Source organism: Macaca nemestrina, chromosome 4, assembly GCF_043159975.1.
Source record: "Macaca nemestrina isolate mMacNem1 chromosome 4, mMacNem.hap1, whole genome shotgun sequence".
Taxonomy (NCBI): Eukaryota; Metazoa; Chordata; class Mammalia; order Primates; family Cercopithecidae; genus Macaca; species Macaca nemestrina.
Genome location: NC_092128.1, coordinates 118,754,898 through 118,778,139, shown reverse-complemented (window position 1 = coordinate 118,778,139; position 23,242 = coordinate 118,754,898). Strand labels below are relative to the sequence as shown.

The 23,242-nt window shown below is 36.4% G+C and overlaps 1 protein-coding gene across 4 annotated transcripts in view; it reads right to left on the bottom strand.

Moving 5' to 3' along the window:
- The window catches only part of LOC105492357 (ATP binding cassette subfamily A member 13), a 454,445-nt gene that overhangs the window by 217,714 nt on the left and 213,489 nt on the right, over positions 1 to 23,242 (bottom strand). For all 4 annotated transcript variants that reach the window (XM_011759379.3, XM_024796198.2, XM_024796197.2 and 1 more), the window contains exon 37: positions 14,773 to 14,878. In XM_011759379.3, coding sequence (XP_011757681.2) covers positions 14,773 to 14,878 — 106 coding nt within the window. The remainder of the gene's footprint in view (positions 1 to 14,772; positions 14,879 to 23,242) is intronic.

The following is a 23,242-nucleotide window of genomic DNA, read 5'->3' as shown; positions in this document are numbered from 1 at the left end:
GCAGGCAGTTATAGACAAGAGAGGTGATCTGAGCTGACCCCAGATGTGTGAGCAGCCACACCATGGAAATGAAACCTCAGTCAGGGACAAAATGACCCCTGGGGAGAATAAAGAGAGAAGAGAGCTCAGGGACTGGGTGAGCATGGTAGAACTCTAACAGATGAAGGTCAGGATGAAGGAGGAGGTGAGGTGAGGATGCATACTCAGAGGAAGACAAGTGATGTGTCATAGGGTCCAAAGAAATAAAGTTTTGCCCAAAAAGAGGACGCTGGATACAGCTTAGAGATCAAGGATGATACCTTTTGAAACTAGTGATGTACTGGACACCAGTGAAATTAAAACAGGCCTTTTGAGTGGGATGGTGGGAGAACGACACATATCTGAGTTGACCGAGGTTTAAGTGAGAGACGATGATGCGAGTCACAGCTTGTCTCCACAACTCTTGAGAAAGAAGTTTGGCTGTAAAGGGGAGAGAGCTAGGGAGGTATCTGCAAGGAAATGATTTGAAGGATGGGTTTTGTTTCTCTTATGCTGCTACGTCTCTAGCAAAAGAAGAGCCATGAGCATGTTTAATCCCTAATGAGAAAGATTCAGGACACGGGGAGGCATTGAAAACAGAGAGCAATGATTTCTTCCTTCAAAGGTGGGAAAGGATTCATCTTGGCAAAGAAATCAGCCTCACCTGGGAAGAGGGCCCTACTCTCTCCTGTAACAGGAAGGAAAGAGGATGCAGGTGGGAGAGAGTGGGAGGTGGATGGATTTACTCACTCTTATTTTCTCTCTGAAGCAGGAACCTACTCCTCCAATGGGAGTGAGAGGAGGAGAAACCAGAGTCATGAGGAGAGGGGATGTTTGAAATTGACTTGGCACAAGAAGAGAGAGTTGGCCAGGGAAACGTGGCTAGATTTCTGGGCAGTGTTGAGAGCTCTGTTACTAAGAATCTACTGTAGAGCCTGCAAACTCTAAATGATAAAAATGCTAAACCTACTGGAAAAAACTGAAAACCATGCGATGAGTAACAACAAATCAGCTAGGTGAAACCTATGAGAGAAGCATGTACTAAATACTGGAGGAACATGTAGGACAGAGTAAATAACTGCTCAGAAGAGCTGAGAGGCTTCCAGAGGAGGGATGGTGTAAACGGAGGATGCAGTGCAGAGACAAGGAGAAAAGTGCAGTTGCAGGCATCGGTCTTCATAACTCATTTGCTACTCGGGTCCCTATGATTAAAAAGTATATATTTTATATTTTATTTTGCCTTCATCCATCCCTCAGAAAAGCAAGGAGTGAGTTATTTCAGAGCTAGCCCTTAAAAGACTGTTTCTGAAGACATATGGCATCTGTAGAGAGAAGGGGTGCCCACAGGCAGGTGCAGCCCAGGAGTAGGAATCAATAACAAAAGAGTAATCTTTGAGGGCACCAACAGGAGGAGAAAGACTTTTGTAAATGGTTACTGTAGAAATTGAATTTCTCCAGCGTAGATCACATACACACACAACACAAAAAGCAACTAAATCACTTTACTTAGAAGACATTAATGCACACTGTGTCCAATATCCTGAGCTAATGTTGTGATTAAGTTATATCTACTAAGTAACATAAACTGGACTTAGGTTGAGGCCTCATGTGGAGTTTTATAGGAGGAATTTGCAGAATATAATAAAATTGGCAAACGTAGGCAATCTCATACCAACTTTGTTTTAATGCATCCTGGACTTACTTCTTATTTGGTAATGAAATACTTAAATTGATTCTTAAATAATATACATTCCAAGTCCCAGATTTATAATTTGAATGATAAATAAAATTACATTTTTATATCATATTTTATAATGGCAATAAAAACATAATTTTTCTTTCTTCCGGGTTCTTTCTTAAATTCAAAACATCACTCTTTTTCATATAGCATTAGCTTTTATTGCACGTGTTTTATTTCCAAATTATTTACATGGGTTTTTTAATAATGTTCTCCAAATTCAGAACATAAAATTATCATTTTTAAAACAGATGTATAGGCATAATAAAGAGGATATATAGAGGATATATAGAGGCAATACATCTTCAACATAAATTATCCTAAATTCTCATGTTGACAAAATGTTTATGAGAACCTAATAATCATATTTTCATTAAATTCAATCTTACATATAAAAGTTATTAACTAATATTTTTTAAAACTGCACACTGAGAAATTAAAGCTTTAGGCAAAATGCTAATAATCAAAAAAGAAATAATGTGTATGTCCAGTTTAAATAAATTTTGACATAAACAGTGGAATGTAGAGACCAATTATGATACATGCAGGGAATATTACTACATAGAAATTACACAAGCAATTACATAGATGAATTTCAGAGACAAAATACATACATAGAAAAAAACAGACTTTTACATATATTCTGTATGATTCTTTTTATATAAAGTTCAGAAACAGGCACAATTATTCTAAAGTAATTCAGTTACCCTTGTGGGGAGGGATTTGACCTGGAGAGGATGTGAGGGTGCCTGCTGAAGTACTGGGAATTTTCTAGCTCAATCTGGGTGGTGGTTACACAGATATGTACCATGGAAAAATCCATCTGATTGTACAATTAACATCTATGCCATTTACTATAAGATGTATGCAGTTTATGTTAGTGACAATAAATTTAGAACACTATTCTTCAATAAATACGTAATTTATGTGTAAAGGTAAGGAACAACATTGTTACAAAAGAGGAAATGCAAATGGCTAAAAAATATGAAGAGAGGCTTAAGTTGTGGATTTTCAGTTTAGCTTGTTATAATACTGTTTTGGTAGGAAGAAGTCTAAAGTAGTCCCCAGTGACACAAATCCCTGGACAATCCCCTCCCCTTGAGTGTGAGTGAGACCTTGAATACAATAGCTGTTATTCCCACAATTAAACTACATCATATGACAAAGGTGAAGACATTTTACAAATCTCATTAAGAATGCTAATCAGTTTTCTTTAAATTAATCAAAACAGATTATCCTGCTCACTTTGAAGCAGAAACTGCCAGTTTACTTCTGATAGAGCTCCTATACAATTGTTTATGCCCAAGGGTGAATCTATCACTTTAGTATGATTGTGCCTGTTTTTGAGCATTATGTAAAAGGAATTACATAGCATTACAAAAGTCTGTTAATTCCATAAATGCATTTTTTGCTTATCTTATTTCTATGTAGTAATATTCTCCTGCATATATCATAATTGGTCTCTATACTCTTTACGTCAAAATTTATTTTAACTGGACATACACATTATTTGCTCTTTTGGTTATTAGCGTTTTGCCTAAAGGTTTAATTTCGGAGCATTCATTTCCTTTTATATGTAAGAGAGAATTTAAAGAAAATATGATTATTAGATTTTCGTAAACATTTTATCACATAACTAAGACCTGAGGGTGACTTCTCGGAACTGAGAGCAGCCCCCAGCTGACAGCCAGCCAAAAAATGGGCACCTCAAGGAACTGATTCCGCCAAGGACCTAAACAAGTTTGGAAGAGACCCCTGAGCTCTAGATAAAAATGCAGTCCTAATGATACCTTTATTCAGCTTTGTAAGCTCCTAAGCAGAGAACTTGTTGGACTGTGCCCAGCCCCTTGACCAAAAGAAACTGTGAGACAATAAATAGGTATTGTTTTAATCTGTTCCGATGGTAATTTATCAATAGCAACAGAAAACTAAAATAAATTTTGGAAACTGGAAATGGAGAAGTGACATAACAAATACTTAAAAATGTAAGGGTAACTTGAAATCATGGAAAGGGTTTGGATGAAAGAGTTTTTGGAAGTATGCTACAGAAAACCTAAACTTCCTTGGTTAGATCATTAGTTTAAAAAAAAAAAAAAACAAACTTAGCAAAATTGTCTCCTGTGGTTACGTGGTTATGTGGAAAACAGAATTTGTTAGCAACAAAGTTGGATATTTAGCTAAGGAGATTTCCAAAAAAGAATTGAAGGTGCTGCCTCGTTGCTACTGGAACTTATAGTAAAATGAGAGAGGAGAGAGATAAAATGAGGAAAGAAATGTAAACAAAAGTAAACAAAAAATAGGTAAATAAACTGATAAAATTTTGATAACTCTCAGCCTCAACAGGTTAAAAAAAGAAAAAGTAGTAAAAGTCAAGAAAAGCTATTGATAACATGGCAGAAAAAAAAGACTGAGTATGTGACTATAGAACCTTCTGCTCAAACCTCAAAAAGCTCACCAAATGCCAGTATTTAGTCAAAAAATTGGTCCCCTAAAAAGATTAAGAGGATAGAGTGACATCAGCAAGATGTCAGATTAGGAAGTCCAAACTCCCCTGTCCCCATAGAAACACTAAATAAACAACTACAGACTGACTAAAACAACTTTACAAGAGCTCTGAAAGTTAGTCTAAGATCTACAGCCACCAACCAAACTACCAATCAAAAACAAACAAACAAAACACACTGAAATGGTAGGAAAAATTCTGTGGTGTTTTACTTGACTTTGCTCACCTCTTCTCATATTGGTGGGGTCAAAGAAATGGCTCAATTCCTGATCTCTCCTTCAGGGCAGAAAGAACAAAATGCAAATCGTTTTCAAAATTCTTGCCTGGCTGTAGAGTGCCGAAAGGACTGGTATCTGTCTCACCTGATTCAGCAAGCACACAAGAATAAGAGCATAGTTTAGATCTAAGATTGGAAACCATGGAAGGCATTTGGTGGGCATTAGAGCACATGAAAACTAAAGGAGGAGTGCAGGTGTATGGGTGCCTGAGGCAAAAAGATTATGGATAGGGGAATGCATTACAACATTTGAGGCATTGGAATAAAAGGTGAGACTTTCTGAAAAGCTAAGGCATTTGGAAGTGGTGAAGGAACATCAGAAGAAATAGGTAATAGCACACATTTACAGAGGCTCAGATAGGCTACGTGCCCAGAAAATAACTAAGAAGACCATAAGCTGTTACCCCAGGCTGAACTCAAGACTCAAGGGATCACTAATTAGCAGAAGTATTCCACACCAATTTGCAAAGATTAGGAGAAGTGGCTATTTTATCAAGTGCACAGCTCCCAACAAACGATTATTTAGACAAAGAAAAACAGGGAAATCCGACCCATTAAAAGAAGAAATAACTTCTAGAAACAGTCTCTAAAGAAACACATACTAAATAAAGATTTTAAAGCAACTATCAAATAACCTCCAAAAGCTAAAAGAAAACACAGATGAAGAACTAAAGAAAATCAGGAAAGCAATATATAAATAATATATAAACCAAAGACATAGATTGGCAGCATTGACTAAAAATCAGGATCCAAATGCATGCTTCTATCAGAGACACATTTTAAGTCTATGGATACACATAGATTAGAAGTAAAATGATGGGAAAAGCCATTTCATGCAAATAGTAACCAAAAGACAGAAGGGTGGTTATTCTAATATCAGATAGAATAAACTGTAAGTAAAAAGTAGATGCAAAAGACAAAGAACATTATGTTGACCCTTTTATAAAAGAGTCAGTTCACTAAGAAGACGTACCAAATGGAGATGCATAGGTACCCCTCATGAGAGCTCATAACATATGAAGCAAATATTGGAAGAAATGCAGGGAAAAATAGCACTACAGTAACAGTAGGAAACCTCAATACCTCACTCTCAAACTTGGTTAGAATAACCAGACAGAATATCAACAAAGACACAAAGAATTGGACAACCCTATAGAACTATTGTACATAAATGACATAAACAGATCATTCTACTCAACAACAGAATACACATTTTTCTTAAGTGTATATGAAACATTCTCAAGGATAGATCATATGTTATACAACATAGCAAGTCTTAATACATTTTAAATAAGATTGAAATCACACAAAATGTATTTTCCAAACACAGTGGAAAGAAACTAGAAATCAACAACAGAAAAACACCAGAAAAATTCACAAATATGTGGAAATTTAAAACACAGTCAAAAAAACAAATGGATCAAATAATAAATCACAAGAAAAGTTAGAAAATACCCTGAAACAAATGAAGTGAAAACACAACATACCAAAATTTCTGGGTTGCAGAAGAAGCAGCACTAAGAAGGAAATATATAGCTCTAAATCCTTCTGTTATGTAAAAAGAAAGACTTCAAGTAGACATTCTAACATTATTCCTTAAAAAATAAGAAAAGAAGAAAAAATCTAAACGTAACTCTAGCAGAAATAATGAAGTAAATACTAAAGCAGAGATGAATAAAATACAAGGTTGAAAAACAATAGGGAAAAATCAATGAAGTCAATAATTTGTACTTTAAAAAGATCAACAGAATAGATAAACCTTTAGCTAGATTGACTAAGACAAAAAGAAAGAATGTTCAAATAACTGAAGTCAGAAAAGAAGGTTACTGCCAATTTTACAGAAATAAAAAGATTATAACAATAGTATGAACAACATGTACCAACATACTTGATGACCTAGATAAGATGGATAAATTCCTAAAATACACAAACTTTTAAGACTGAATCAAAAAGCAATTGAAAATCTGAGTAAACCTATAGCTAGTGAGGAGATAGAATCAATTATTAAAATATTCCCACCAAAAAATAAAACTGAAGCTAAGATGTCTTCACTGGTAAATTCTACCAAACCTATAAAGAAGAATTAGCAACAAGCCTCCTAGAACTCTTCGAAAAAATTGAAGAGGAGAACAAACTTCCTAATTCACTGTATGAGGCAATGCTAGCCTCACAGAATGAGTTATGAAGCCAAAAGAACTACCAAAATAATAATTAAAAAAAAAACTACCAACTAATATTCCATATGAATATTGATGCAAAAACTCTCAACAAATACTGGCATACCAAATTCAACAGTATATTAAAATGATTATACATCATGACAAGGGAGGATTTATTCCTGAAAGGCAAGGATGAGTCAACAAACAAAAAAAGTCAGTGTAATACCACACATTAAAAGGATAAAATTTTAAAAACCTATGGTCATTTCAATTGACACATAAAAAACTTTTACAAAATTCAGCACTTTGTTATGATAAAAACACTTAACAAACCAGAAATAAAAGGAAACTACCTAAACATAATAAAGGCCATTTATGAAAAACCCACACTCAATATTGTACTCAATATTGAAAGACTAAAAATGTTTCCACTAAGATTGGGAATATGACAAAGATGCTCACTTTCACCACTTCTATTCAAGATAGCACAGGGAGTCCTAGCCAGCTCAATTAGGCAACAAAAAGAAATAAAAGTCATCCAAATTCAAAAGGATAAAGTAAAAGTATCTCTGTTTGCAGATGACATAGTCTTAGATGTATAAAACTCTAAAAAATACACACACATACACATAAGCACAAAATGTTAGTACTCATAAACAAATTCACCGAAGTTTCATGATACAAAATCAATACACAAATATTAGTTGCACTTCTTCCATTAGCAATGAACAATCTGAAAAGGGAAATTAAGAAAATCATTTCATTTACAATCACATAAAAGACAATAAAATACTGAAGAATTAACTCAACCATGAGGGCAAGCAACTTGTACTCAACACTACAAAATGTTACTGAAGAAAATGAAAAAGACACAAACAAGTGGCAGGATGTTCCACTTGTGTCTATGTTCATGGACTGGAAAACTTAATATTTTTGAGATATCAATACTATCCAATGTTATCTAAACTAATCAACAACATTCTTTAAAAGTTTCTAGTGACATTTTGGAGAAAAAGAAATATTAATCTTAAAATCCATACAGAATCTCAAGGGACCCTGAATAGCTAAAACAATATTGATAAATATGAAGAAAGTTGGAGAATTCACACTTTCTTATTTCAAAGTTTACTGCAAAGCCAGGGCAATCAAAAGAGTGTGGAACTGGCACGAAAACAGACATAAAGACCAATGGAATAAAACAGATAACTCAGAAGGAAATAGTCACATATATGGTCAATTGGTTTCAACAAATGAGCCAAAACCACTCAGGGAGAAAAAGTCATTTCCATAACTGATGTGGGGAATACTGGATATCCATATGCAAGAGAATAAAAATGGACACCTACCATACACAGTATAGAAAATTAACTCAAAATAAATCAAAGACCTTAATGTAAAAGCTAAAACTATAAACTTCTTGGAAGAAAACACAGGAAAAAACTTCAGGATATTGCAATTGCCAATGATTTTTTGAGTTTACCACCACAAGCACAGGCAACAACAACAGCAAAATAGGTAAGCTAAATTCCATCAAAATAAAAAACTTCAGTACAAGAAAAAGCACAATTAATAGAGTAAAGAGGTAGCCCATGGAAAGAGAAAAAAATTACAAATTATATTTCGAATATGAGATTAATATCCAGAAAACATGAAGAACTTCTACAACTCACCACAACAAAAACAAACAAAAACCAACCCCATTCAAAAATGGACAAAGGCCTTACTAGAGGATTCTCCAAAGAAGATATGCTAATGGTCAATAAGCACATGAAAAGGTGCTTAACATTACTAGTCATTAGGGAAATGCAAATCAAAACCACAATAAGATACCACTTCACACCCATTAGGATGATTATTATTTAAAAAGTGGAATAACAAGCATTGGTGAAGATGTGAAGGAATTGGAGCCCTAGTTCATGGCTGCTGGGAATGTAAAATGGTGCAATAACTGTGGAAAATGATACGGCAATTTCTCAAAAATTTAACATACCATAGGATCCAGTAATTCCATTTTTTGTTATATGCTCAAAAAAAGTAAAAGCAGGGGGCTTGAGGAGATATTTGTACACCAATTTTAATAGCAGCATTATTACAGTAGCTTAAAGATGAAAGCAATACAAATGTCTATCAACAGATAAATGGATAAATGAAACATGATACATACATATACTGGAATATTATTCAGCCTTATAAAAGAATGAAATTCTGTCACTTGCTACAACATGGATAAACTCTGAAACTCTTACTCTAAGTGAAATAAGCCAGTCACAAAAGGGCAAATACTGTATGATACCATTTATATGAGGTAGTTAAATTCATAGCCACATGGGCTAGAATGGTGGTTTCCAGGAACTGGGAGATGGAGAAATGAGGAGTTGTTGTCAAATTAGTACAGAGTTTCAATTTGAGAAGATAAAAAAGTTCTGGAGATGGATGATGGTGATGGTTGCCCAACAATGTGAATGTGCATAATGCCACTGAGCTGTACACTTAAATATGGTTAAAATGGTAAAATTTATATTATGTATATTTTAGCACAGTAAAAATATATATCTTATATATAATACATACATGTATTATATATTTATATAAATATATGTACAATATATTATAAATTTATCATATATAAAAACACATTTTCTAATTCATTTGATATTTTCTACTACTAATAAACGTCCTAGATGAAAAAAAAAAATTTTTGAGTACCGTACTTATTTTTATTTTTCTTTGTTTTTAAATTATTTTCACTTGCTAAAATTCACATAGTGCAAATCTACGGGGGCTATAGAATCCTTCAGCTACTCAGTTTTCTCCCCTGGAGGCAAACTCCATTACCAGCATCTTTTTACCCTTCCAACGATATATTACGTGCATGTGTTTGAACGCACTTGGTAGATTTTCTTTTTTTTTTAACCTGTTGTAAACTATTATTTGTTTATTATTATAGTTGACAAATAAAAATTATATCTATCATGTACAACATGATGTCTTGAAATATGTATACCTTGTGAAGTGGCTAAACCAAGCTAATCAACATATGCAACACCTCACATATTTTTTGTGGTGAGAAAACTCATCTATTCTTTTAGAGATTTTCAAGAATAAAAAACGTTATTACCTACAGTCACCATGTTGTACAATAGATCTCTTGAACTTACTTCTCCTATATAACTGAAATATTGTATCCATTTACCAACATCTCCCCACCACATCCCCTCCCAGCCCCTAGTAACCACAATTCTACTCTATTTCTGTGACTTCAACTTTTAAAAATTCTACATATATGTGAGATCATGTAGCATTTGCCTTTCTGTTCTTAGCTTATTTCACTTAAAATAATGTTCTCCAGGTTCATCCATGTTGTCACAAATGACAGAATTTGCTTCTTTTTTAAGACTGAATAGTATTCTATTATGTACATAGGCCATATTTTCTTTACCCATTCACCCATTGATGAACACTTAGGTTGATTCCATGTCTTGACTATTATGAATGGTGCTGCAATAAACATCAGAGTGTAGATATTTCTTTAATATACTGATTTCATTTCCTTGGATATATACCAAGTAATGGGATTCCTTGATCATATGGTGGTTTTATTTTTAATTTTTTAAAGAACTTTTATACTATTTTCTATCATGGCTATACTTATTTACATTCCCACCAACAGTGTGGAAGAATTCCTTTTTCTTGACAACCTCCCCAGCATGTGTTATCTTTTGTCTTTTTAATATTAATTATTCTAACAGATATAAGGTTATATCTCATTGTGGTTTTCATTTGCATTTCTCTGTTGACTATTAATTTAGTATTTTTTCATATATCTGTTGGCCATTTGCATGTCTTCTTTAGAGAAATGTCTCTTCAGGTTGTTTGATCATTTTTTAACTGGGTTATTTATAATGTATATAGATTTTTTTAATTATTATTATACATTAAGTTCTAGAGTACATGTGCACAATGGGCAGGTTTGTTACATACATAAAATTAAAAAATTTTTTAAAAGATCAAGTGTGTCTCACAGGTCTACTCAACCAAACCAGAGGACCTCTAGGAAGCTTTGTGGTGTGGTTCCCTCCGCCATCTATGCAGAAGCCAAAAAATAGAGAAGAGGTTATTTCAAAACCACCTGGCTTTTGTCTAATGGATGCATATTACTGAAACCTAAGAAAGTTTCACAAAGATTTTTGCGAAAATTGCTTCATCAGGTATAGTGCCAGCACTGTCTAAAAAGACCAGGAAGAATACAAGAAGGAAAGAAGACTATAAAAGATATGAAATAAGCCTTACATCTGGAAGATACAAAATTGTGATGATTTATGTACCTAACAGAGTCCCCAAAGACATAAAAACAGAAGTCAACAGATGTAAAGGGAGAAATAGGCAATTCTACAATAGTAATCAGAAATATCAATACCCAAATTTTATTAACAGATAAAATAATTTACAAAACAAAAGACTTGAACAACCACTACACACAAACTAAATACCAGATGTCTATAGAACACACCACCTATCACAACAGATGAACATTCTTTTCAAGGGTACATGGAACTTTCTCCAGCATAGACCATAAAACAAGCCTTAATAAATTGAAAAGAAATTTTTGTTGTTGTTGTTGTTGTTTGAGATGGAATCTCCTTCTGTTGCCCAGGCTGGAGTGCAGTGGCACAATATAGGCTCACTGCAACCGTCGCCTCTGATGGTCAGAAGTTTGAGGCCAGCCTGGCCGACATGGTGAAACCCCGTCTCTGCTAAAAATATGAACCCGTTCTGGCTTTTTTCAGGTCACAATAAAATGAAATGAGACTTTAATAACAAAAAGGAATTTAGAAACTCACAAATATGTGGAAATCAATACAACCTAAATAAAAAATGAAAAATTAAAAGAGAAGTTAAAAATACTTTGAGATGAATGAAAAATGAAGATACAACATATCAAAACTCACAGGATACAGCTGAAGCAATGCTTAGAGAAAAATGTATAGCAGTAAATGCTTATTATTATAAAAAACAGATCTCAAATTCATAATGCAATCTTCCACCCGAAGACACTGGAAAAACAGAGCAAACTAAATATAAAGTAAGCAAAAGAAACAAAATAATAAAAATTAGAGCTGAATTTCATGAAATTGAAAAGAGAAAAATCAATAAAACCAAAAGCTGATTCTGTGAAAACATTACAAAAATTGACAACACTTCAGCTAGATTAACCAAGAAAACAGAGAAGACTCAAATTATTAGAAGTGGAAATGAAAGGTGAAACATCACTACAGACATTTTTTTTTTCTTTTAGACAGAGTCTTGCTCTCTTGTCCAGGCTAGAGTGCAGTGGCACAATCTCGGCTCACTGCAACCTCCACCTCCCAGGTCCAAGCAATTCTCTGCCTCAGCCTTCCAAGTAACTGAGATTACAGGCGCCTGCCACGACGCTAAGCTAATGTTTTGTATTTTTAGTGGAGACGGGGTTTCAACATGTTGGCCAGGCTGGTCTTGATCTCCTGATCTCATGATCCACCCAGCTTGGCCTCCCAAAGTGCTGGGATTACAGGCGTGAGCCACCGCACTTGGCAAACATCACTACAGACTTTAAAAAAATAAAAGAAATTATAACTGATTACTATGAACAATTGTACGCCAACAACATAAAACAGCATATTGACTGAAATGAAATGGACAGATTCCTGGAAAGACACAAAACACTGAAACTGATTTGAAAAAAATACAGACAATCTAATAGTCCTACATCAATTAAATAATTGAATTAATAATAATAAAAAAACCTACCCACAAAGAAAAGCCCAAGCCCAGAAGCCTTCACTGGTGAATTCTACAAAACATTTAAAGAAGAGCTAATACCAATTATTCACAAACATGTCCAGAAAATAGAAGAGAAGGGATCACCTCTCAACCTATTCTGTGAGGTGAAGATAACCATGATAACAGCACCAGACAAAGACATTGCAAGAAAAGAAGATTGCAGACCAATGTCTGCTATAAAGATACAAAAATGTTCAACAAGATACTAGCACAATAAAATCCAGCAATATATGACATGACCAGGTAGAATTTATCCCAGGAATGCAATGTTGTTTTAACTACCAAAGATCAAAAATATACCATATAAATACATACATAAACAAAAAACATATGATCCTCTCAATAGATGCAGAGAAAGCATTTGGCAATATCCAACACCTTTCATGATTAAAAGCACTCCACAATTAGGAATAGACAGAAACTTCTTCAACTTCATAAAGGTCATTTATAAAAACCTAGTTACCATTCCACTTAACTCACACAATTCCATAATTAGAAATTCTTCCAGCTCTAGAAATAAAATCTGCCCAATTTTAATAATGGACAAAAAATCTGAATATGGATTTCTCCAAAGAAAATATACAAATGGCCATGAAGCCTATGAAAAGATATTCAACATCATTAACCATCAGTGAAATGTAAATAAAATCCACAATGAGATACACACTAAGGTGTGTGTCACATCCACTAAGGTGTCTATAATCAAAACAGCAGATAATAACAAAGGTTGGGAGAATGTGGAGAAATTAAAACCTTCATATACTAATGGTTGGAATGTAAGGTGTGATCACTTTAGATGACAGAGTAGCAGTTTCACAAATGATTGAAACATAATTCAGCAATTTCACTCCTAGGTATACATGTAAGAGAAAACATACCCACAAAAAAATGTGTATATAAATGTTCATAATAGTATATTTGCAATAGCCCCAAATAACCCCAAATGCCCATCAACTGGTGAATGGACAAACAAAAATGTGATATATTTATACAATGAAATATTTGGTAATCAAAATAAATTGAGTACTGGCATACTGTAACATGGATGAACCTCAAAAACACTGTGCTGAGTGAAAGAAGCTAGTCACAGAGGGCCACACATACTAAGATTCCATGTATATAAATTGTCCAAAACAGGCACATCTATTAGAGATTGCAAGTACATTAGGGGTTGCATATGGCTGAAGGGATGGGGATTTCGAGGAGTGATTGCTAAGTGACATCAGTTTTCAGAGTAATGAAAATGGTCTAAGGTTGATTGTGGTGATGAATGCAGAACTCTGAAGAAACCAAAAGCCACTGAATGGTCCTGTTTAAATGAGTGAATTGTGTTATGTGAATTATATCTCAATAAAACTGTGGGAAAGAAAAAGATAGGCTTAACATAATCATTAGGCGAATGCAAATTAAAACCACAATGAGAAACTACTACACATCTATTTTAATGGCTAAATTGTATGTTTTTCAAATCTGATACTACTAAGAGCTAAAGAGGAAGTACAGCAATAGCAATTCCTACAGTTGTCAGGAGGATGCAATTTGGGAAACATAAAAGGTTATAACATATTTAATTCTAGTTATTTATTCACGAGTTCATGTGCCTGGCGGACTGAAATCTCTGAAGGAAGGCCTTAGATTTATTACCCTCCACATCCCTAGAGCTCAGCTCAGCGATCCTTGCTGAGTTGCTGCTAATAAATATGCCAGGAATTGGATTGAACTGGAGCTTCAGTCACACACCTAGACACCAAATCCAGATTCTGTTCAATCATTAAAGCCTATAAAGGAGGCTGCATACAAATGCTGAAGCCATGATTTGGTCCCAAATGGACAGAGGTTGCATGAAGGCAAAGCCCACATCCGGGGCTTTGTTAAGCCGTGCAAATCCATTACCAGAAGGGTGCCTGCACATAAGAGGCACACCACGCAGGTAGGCCAGACCAGTTTGTGATGAAAGTAAAAGAAGATGAATGGTGGTCATTACTCTAACTGTATATATTGAGAAATTTTTTATACTAAGTCAAGTCCTGAAGAAAAGATAAATGTGTCCCATAAACACACAGTTGTTTTTGTTCAAGCCAAGATAAAACTCAAAGTTCTTTGCCTATGACCTGTATTTACTTGCCCCCTCACTATACGCTCACATCTCCTCACTAACTTCAGAACCTTGCTATTCAACTTTTAAAACAAGGGATGTTGAATAAGGCTGGTGTCATTGTTCCTCCAGCAGAAATGCAGGAAGCCATTCTGTACTTACAGTAGCCAGGCAGATGTCCTGCAGGCCTGTGGTTCTGCAGCTCTGACTCAGTCCCCAGGGCAACGTGAGATTTCTTGTTGGAATCTTGCAAAAGCATCAAAAACACCTTTTGGGGAAAAAAAAAAAACAGCCAGGTATTATTTTATGTTTCTATACACATCGCATTTCTTTTCTACTGCCTCAATTGCCTAATCTATTGTGACAACATATGCCAAACACACCCTATATGTTTCACTTTGTCATCCATTTAATTGGCATAACTCTAAGACTACTTAGTTCTCAGCAAAACAGGCTACCCATAGAATGCAAAGATGAATGAAACTTGGCTGTGAACTCCCAGACCCTCACAGGCTAGTGGAAGCTGGTCAAATGCATAGGCAGTGGTAGGCAGGGAGGGGACAGATAGTAACACAGTGTATCCGATTCAACTTAAGTTTGTGACTCACTGTACCAATATCTTAGGAATTCAGAGGTGAATCAGACAATAAAATTGCAGTGCTCAGTTTACTCACAGTAGATGGGATCTCATGCATAAAAATCCCCATTAAATGTGTGCTTTCCATGGGCTGTGATATATGATGTCACTAAGGTAGTTAATTAAATAACTTGCTTGAAGTCATTTCTTGGTTAGTAGTGGAGGCAGAAGTCTAACCTCAATTTATTCAAAGCCAAAGACTATGACTAAAGTAGCAAAATTAAGATGAGAAAGCAGAAGTGTGAGCCTACACAAAGGGAAATGAGGTGGGTTGGAGACATCGAGGCCCTTGAGCTGCACCTGGATCGCTGGCAGGGATTTATGGAGTGATGGAAAGAGAATCTCTAAAATAAACACTGGGCAATGCACAAGAAGCATAAAAGTCAAGGAGACATAGCTTTGCAGCAGCACAGTCCTAACTGCTGGAGCTCCACTCTTGGCAAGATGTGGGCCAGCTCTGTGTCTGCAGGCAGAGGACTGCACCACCCAGAGTGTTGGCTGCCTTGTTGTATTAATAAAACAGAGATGATGATCACAGTATCTAACGTTGAGTAGATGATAGCTGTAAAGTGCCAGGCATAGACTCTGGAAGCATTCAGTAAGTCTTCTGTTATTCATGTGGTTAGCCAACGTTTCCTGAACATCCTCTGTGGGCCATGCACCAAGTTAGGCACTGTGCATTGCCACTCTCTCCCTTGGCATCATCTGTGCAGGAGCTTCCATCACCCCTTCCTCTGCACATATCCATAGAGATATTGGTCCCTGGCCCGGGCCCCTCTCCAAGTGACTCCTGCTGGGCCAGTGTCACTGTCCATCCAGCTGGTACCTCCCACCCAATGCACTGGGTAGTGAAGTCCAATACCTGCATACACAGATATCAGCCCACACTGAGCACCCTGCCTCACTTCTGATTTCTCTACACAACCTCACCATTCTGATTCCTCTAAATAAGCAAAAAGGCATTGAGTGTCTCTAGATGTTCCTGAGGAGCTCCCAACCACCAGGAAAGATGGGTGAAAGCACCAGAAAGAAGAAGCCATGAGCAAGCAAGCCTTCAGGAGAGGCATGCAATATCTCTGCACGTGGTTAATTAGCAAAATCCTACTGAGCAAAATCTGCAAGCATAGCACTAGTGAAAGGTCAGATGCAGCTACCTTCCTGTGAAAGATAACCCTTTGCTGATTCCCAGTAAGACTCCAAGGAAAAACTGCAAACCTCACTACTATTGCAAATAATAACATGAAGAATAATGATAAATAACATTTCTGAGTGTGCGTCAGCCATGTGACCTTGGACAAATTATTTTACCCCTCTATAACTTAGTTTCCTCACATGATAAATGGTAATAAATAAGACATATTATAGGATTGTTGCAAGCAGTAAATGCATTTATGTATAAAGTTATAAAAACGATGCCTGGCATGTAGCATGCTGGCAATGTCTGGTCTTAACAGTAGCTAGATAAGGATGAGTAAGTGTAGTAGGGTGTATGTGCTATGTTTCATCATGTAATTCTCAGATCAATCTGATGAGACAAGTACTATTATCCTCGCTTAAGATGAGGGCATTGAGGCTTACTGCAGTAAGTCTTCACCTAGTGCATTTATAGGGAATGAAATAGGAAACAATAGAAATAGTGAAAATCAAGACTTATTCATTGACTAAAGATTTTCCTTTACATCTTATTCTAAATAGAATTTTCATTTAATGGTCACATTTAACTATGATTATATGAAGCATACCTTGATAACTAAGGCATTATTGATAACAATATTCATCTGTCCTTTTTAAATTTTCCTTTTCTAACTCCTCTCATAAAAGGCCATAGTTGCATGTGGTGGGGTGGAGGGTGTGTGGGTGTGTGTGTGAGTGGGTGTGTGCAAACATGTGTGAATCTGTATGCACATGTTTGAATGCACACATTTGTGTGCGTGTGTGTTGGAGGAGGAAACAGAATAAGGACAGAGTTTTTGCCCTCAGTGATCTCACAGATCAGCAGGAAATACAATCACTTATGGTACGACACTAAGTATCTGGGTACAATGTGTCTGAAAATTCTGGAACGTTGCCTGTGAGTAGTGAAAGGCAAGCCTAAGACAATCAGAATTTTATGAGTGCCATCAAGTAGCAGCTCACCTTAACTGCAGGCACGCTGTCCAGGAGGTTCTGAGAATTTGACAAAATGTCAAAGTAGCCCCGTTAACAGAGAGGGCCAATAAAGGTTACTCTTTTCAAAAGCAATATGACATTGATCACTGTAATCAAAGATTTCAAGTCTTGATGGTAGACTTTGCTTTTGTTATTTTGCACTATAATTCTCACGCTGAATCACACAGTTAGACAACAATTGTAAAACTCTCCTTGGCCAGTATTTCAGGTAACCCTAGCATCCAGAATAGAACATTACCTAGGGATTTAATGAAAGAAAACTTATAAGAAGGCTCCTAACATTTCACCGACTTCTGAACATAGTATTTCCACATTATATCATTTTACAGTAAGTCCTCACTCAGCATCATCAGTAAGTTACTGGTCACAATGGCAACTTTAAGCAAAAGGACATACAGCAGGTCCTCAAACAATGTCATCTCATTCAATGCCATTTTGCTACAACGTTGATGAGGGGGAAAAATTGTTTTGCTTAAATTTTTAGTTTCCAGGAACCCATCAACAATGTTAACTGAGGTCTCACTGCATTCCTTCTTATCTGATACATACTTTCCAGCAATATTTAAATCAATATTTCTACTGAAAGGCATTCTTCAGGTTTTTTAAAGTAATTCAAATAAAGAAACTTAAACTCTGTTTCATCTCAATAATTACGAGGAGATGCAAAATACTGCAAAAATATTCTCACTGAGATTATAAAAGTTCTGGTCAAAACATATAAACAATCCTCCAAAAGAGATAGAAATAAAGGTTAAGCAATTGCACAGGAAGTTATCTGAATGCAGGCTAAACATCTAATGTCCTGGAAACACATTCCAGTTTAAGAAGAATGCTGCGTTTGTGCATTTAGTATGGAATGACATTATTTATACATACGTCTTCCTCCTCTTTTCGTGGTATTTTCCATCATTGTAACTGAACATAGGCCATAGGCCAATTCAAATGGACCAAATAAGACCTACACCTTCCGACTTTCATACAAAATAAGTAGAATATTGTTTTCAATCTTATCTAATGTTTTGAATTTCACTGAAATTACAAGCTTCTCAAGTCAAAGGACAATCAAGTTGGTCAAACTACTCATTAATTTTTAGGTAAATTCATCACGCAAAGTAAATAAGAATAAAATAAGAAATGATGAAATGAAGTCTCAAGGACACTAACTAGCATGAAAGTAATTTAAAATGCAACAAAAATATGGCTTTAAAAGCAATGCCTATGGCATATCTACTCTTTCTTTTCAAGGGACAGTAAATTCAAAAGTTTTGGGATTCTTCATTTGAGGATCTATGTCTCCATAATTTAAAAGAGTTTTGAGGTCTAGGCATTTATGACAGCCCAGTGTCATCTCTACACTGATTGTGCTATCAATCCCTCAGCCATGAATCCTATGCCCCATCCTTTTGGGTTCTCTGTTTAAAGGGCATTGTCAAGCAGCATGAGACCCTAGATATGATCTACACTTAAAGTGTCAATTTGATGGATTGTGTCCTGGAGATGGTCAGTGCAAGGTACTTTTTTGCTTAGATGCTAGAGAAATTTATGAAGCTGACCAAATTTTTGTGAGACAAGGACAATGGAACCCAGCTGAGTGATGACTTGAGCAGAGGAAGAATTTCCAAACTTGACCTACATGTAACATAAGATGTACTCTTTCCGTTTCCCCAAAGCAATTGTTTTTTAAAGAAGCAGAAGATGAAAACACATGGATGACTTAGATGATAAGAAACACTAGAGGTACTAGCAATTACTCTCTAAATATGGGACCTTGGGCAGGGCTGTCCCCTGACACGCTAACAAGATGCATGCAGCAAGATTTGTTATTTTACAGGAGCTTGTATGATTTCCTATCACTGCTGTAACAAATTACCACAAATGTGGTGGCTTAAGACAATGTATTTAGTATCTTACAGTTCTGGGGGTCAGAAGCCTGATATAGGCCTTATTGGGATAAAATCAGGAGAGAATACACTCCCTGGACTTTCCCAGCTTCTAGTGGCTGCCAATATTGTTTGGCCAATGGCCCCAACCTCCATCTTTAAAGTTCATCTCTCCAACTGCTGCCTCATCATAACATCACCTTCTTCCTCTCTGACCTTCTTCAATCCCCCTTAGATGTATCCTTTTGATTACAGCAAGTCCACCCAGATAATTTGGGGTATCTCCTGCCACAGTCCCATATGGGTAACATTTACAGGCTTCAGTGATAAGAACGTGGACATCGCTGGGGGACCATTATCTAGCCTATCCTAGAACTATCACACCGTCAACACACCTTTGAAACAAGGGCTGTTGATTTGAGGTGTCCCTGGAGACTACAGAACAGTAGAAGTTGGAAAGTAGTGTAGAAAATTTTGGAGTCCAACACAAAATGAAAAAAAATCCAGTTTCTGATTTTTGGTCAACTCATTATCTTTTTGGTCTCTTAGTCTCTCAGTTTGCTTATTCGTACAAGGGGAAGATTAAAAGACATGTTATAAAAGGTCAATTATAGTTCACACTCAGGCTCTGTGACATCCTACAAGACCTTGTTATAAACAGAATGCAAAGAATGGGTCACAGCACTCCAGTGGAAGGGCTGATAGCACAGTCAGTGTTTACAAGACACCAGGCTGTCTGCATAAATGCTTAGACCCTGAGGCTGCTCTAAGTTAAGAGGACCTTAGCCCCCAAATGAAGAATCCTCAAAATATTGAATGTATTGTTCTTTAGGAAGAAAAAGAAAAAAGAAAACAACAACAACAACAAACAGGATGTCACATAAAAGAAAAAGGGAACAGGTTCTCAAAAATTACCTGTTTCCTTCTCTTCCTTCTTCCCTCTTTCTTCCTTCTTTCCTTTCCTTTTTTTTTTTTTTTTTTTTTTTTTTTTGTAAGGAAGACACCAGTTTAGGGTTTGGGGCCGACACAAAGTGGCAGCTGGAGTGGGGCAGGTTCCCACAAGAGGGCATGTGACCAGAGCAGCAAAGCAGCGTGGAGAACTTGGAAGATGAGCTGCACACAGGAGGACTGAGGGAAAAGGTAGCATAGGAATGAGTAAGTTGAGTTTCTTAGTATCAGAGAAGGGCGGTGCCAGTAAGGCAAGAGGAAACACTAAATGAATGCTACGTAATTGGGTTGGAATTAGAGATGCCATGTGGAGTTGAACTCCTAGTTTTCTACTTATGGGCAGAAAGAGAAGCAAAAATAGAGGTGGATCTTTTACTTTATCCATGAGGAAACCTCAGAGCAGCAACACCCCAGCCGTCATGAGTATATTGAGCAGCCAGGATTTCTTGGAGAAATGGCTGATTCTCGAGCCAGGGCTGGGAAAGAATGGTAATCCTAGAACATCTTGTTTTGTCAGGAAGCAGGAAAATGCTCAAAGAGTAGGAGGCATGAGTTAAAGGGCATGAAAACCAGCGTGAAGGACCTCCCACCAGCTCAACTTGGTATGACATGAGCCTCAAAGTAAATAATGACTCTACTGAATTGTAACTCATTGAGTAGAATAGGATGCTATGAGTGGCTCCTGATATAAATAGGTCAATGGAGTAAAGAGAAAGTTCTTTCTTACTGGACAATGCCAACTAAAACACATAGAAGAAATGATGGAATTAGAAAAATTACCACTTGGCAAGTGCCATAGTAATAATTTTTAATTCTGGCAATGAACATTAGAAGATGCTGAAACAGGTGGGTGAGAAAAGTGGAATTTAGAGAGTCTCAAAATATATCCTCAAGAAAAAAAAAAGGAGAGAGAAAAGGAAATTAACTTAAGAGTGGGAAAGCCTGGCAGATACCACTTTCCACTTTACCTGGGATAAAATATCACCCCACTAGCCAGGGCGCAGATCAGCCTTGTGCAGCAGGCAGCTAGGAGCAGTAAGACACAGCATCACCCCTGGAGTGTGCCAGCTAAAAATTCATAACCTGACCAATCACAGCAAAATAGGGCAAACTCACATTGAGGCTCATTGTGCAAAATACGTGCTCTGGACTCTTCAAAAATAGTGAGGTCATGAAAGTCAAGGAAACTGAGGGATCCTTGCAGATTGACAGTGACTAAAGAGGCATGCAACTGAGTGCAGCTCGTGATCCTGGACTGGATCTTTTTGCTCTTAGGGACATGAGGGGCACAACTGAAACTTAAATGGGCAAAGATAGTACAGGAATTCTTTTTTCTTAAAAATCGTTCTTAAAAAAAAGTCAAAAAACAAAAAGATCAAGCCCTACATCTGAGGCCCAGGCTTGACCTCTTAATGCTGCATAGGATGGGGCAGCTGAGTTCATGCACCCAAGGAACTAGCATCCAGAACCTCCTTGGCAAAGGTACAAAAGGAACCCACTAATCCGTATTTAGCAAGCCGGAAAGAAAGAAACTTCCCATCTCAGGCAGGCTCACCAACCTTTCTAAAACATTACTAGAAACTTCAAAATTATTTTAAAAAATACACTGCAAAAATTTACTCTGTTTGCATTATGCCAGAAAGTTTTGTCTTGGCTTCAGAGGTTGCTGCAAATATATTCCGTAGGCAAAGCTAAGACTTCTAGCTCTCTATGGTCCCATCCCACACAAAGTAAACATTGTAACTTGCCAGTATTGTCCTTAGGTCCAAGCATTGGAGTAGAAAGTACAGATGCCTTAATGAAACTGGTGACTATGGTGATTCCATTTTAAATCTTAATTTCACTAGCTTGTAGGTAAGTTTGGGAGATAATAATTTATAGTAAGTGTATTGCAGTTTAGAAATAAAATATGCTTTTTAGCTGAAGAGCTAAACTGGAGAGTTCATTGACAGGTGCTCCTCACTCCTGTTAAGTCATCAGGCAAAATGCAGATGAAGGAAGAGAAAAGCAGCCTCAGTGCTACAACAGCCATGCTAACTCTGGATCAATAACAGACATAAGAAAGGAAAGTCAATGCTCGCCAAGTGTGAAGAGACAAAATTGGTTGAGATAGACATTTTATAGCCTCTGCCAAACAAAAGAAGGTTCTCCAAAAGCCCCAATCTTTTTCCAATTTAAGATGCCTTTCTCAAACAGCTCTAAATATACTGTTTATATTTTGTTAGATCTCATATACATTGTATATATTCTAGATTCTTTGCCCATGGTTGCCCTTAGATAATTTCTTTCTTAGCATCTGTGTGTGTGAGAGATGTGGAAAAAGAGAGATAAGTAAAATCTAGTAAATCAATATTTACTTAAGCCCTATTATGTGCAAAGCACATACTAAATGTAGAAAGTAGAAATTACTGTAAGCAGTTGAAGAAACACGTACTACATCTCCAAAGTAATTGAACAACTTGTTCTGTTGCTCCTCCCTGACTTGCGAGGAGTTCTTGCTGTTCTGGGGGTGACTAATAGCAAGAACATGAATCCTGAATTTAAAAAATTGCAGAGGCAGGTTACATGGAAGAATTATTCTTTTCAGAAGGTGGTGGGGATGAAACTCCTCTGTACTTTGATTGGAGCGGTGGTTCTACAACTCTATACATTTGTCAAACTTGTAGTGGATTTTACTGTAGGAATTTTACATATGAAGTACATAAACATATATTTTTTAAGAAAAGAAGGCAAAGAGGAGAAAGACTGAGATATTTCTGAAAGGAATATGAATGGATAAAGTACAAATATAAATATTTTGTAAAAGAACGGTGACTATTAAACAAAAATAGAGATGTTTAAGGAATATAGCATAATATGGTTTGGATCTGTGTCACCACTCAAATCTCATGTCAAATTGCAATCCCCAATGTCCAAGGTAGGGCCTGGTGGGAGGTGACTGGATCATGGGGGTGGAGTTTTCATGAATGGTGTAGCCCCATCCCCCTTTGGTAGTGTA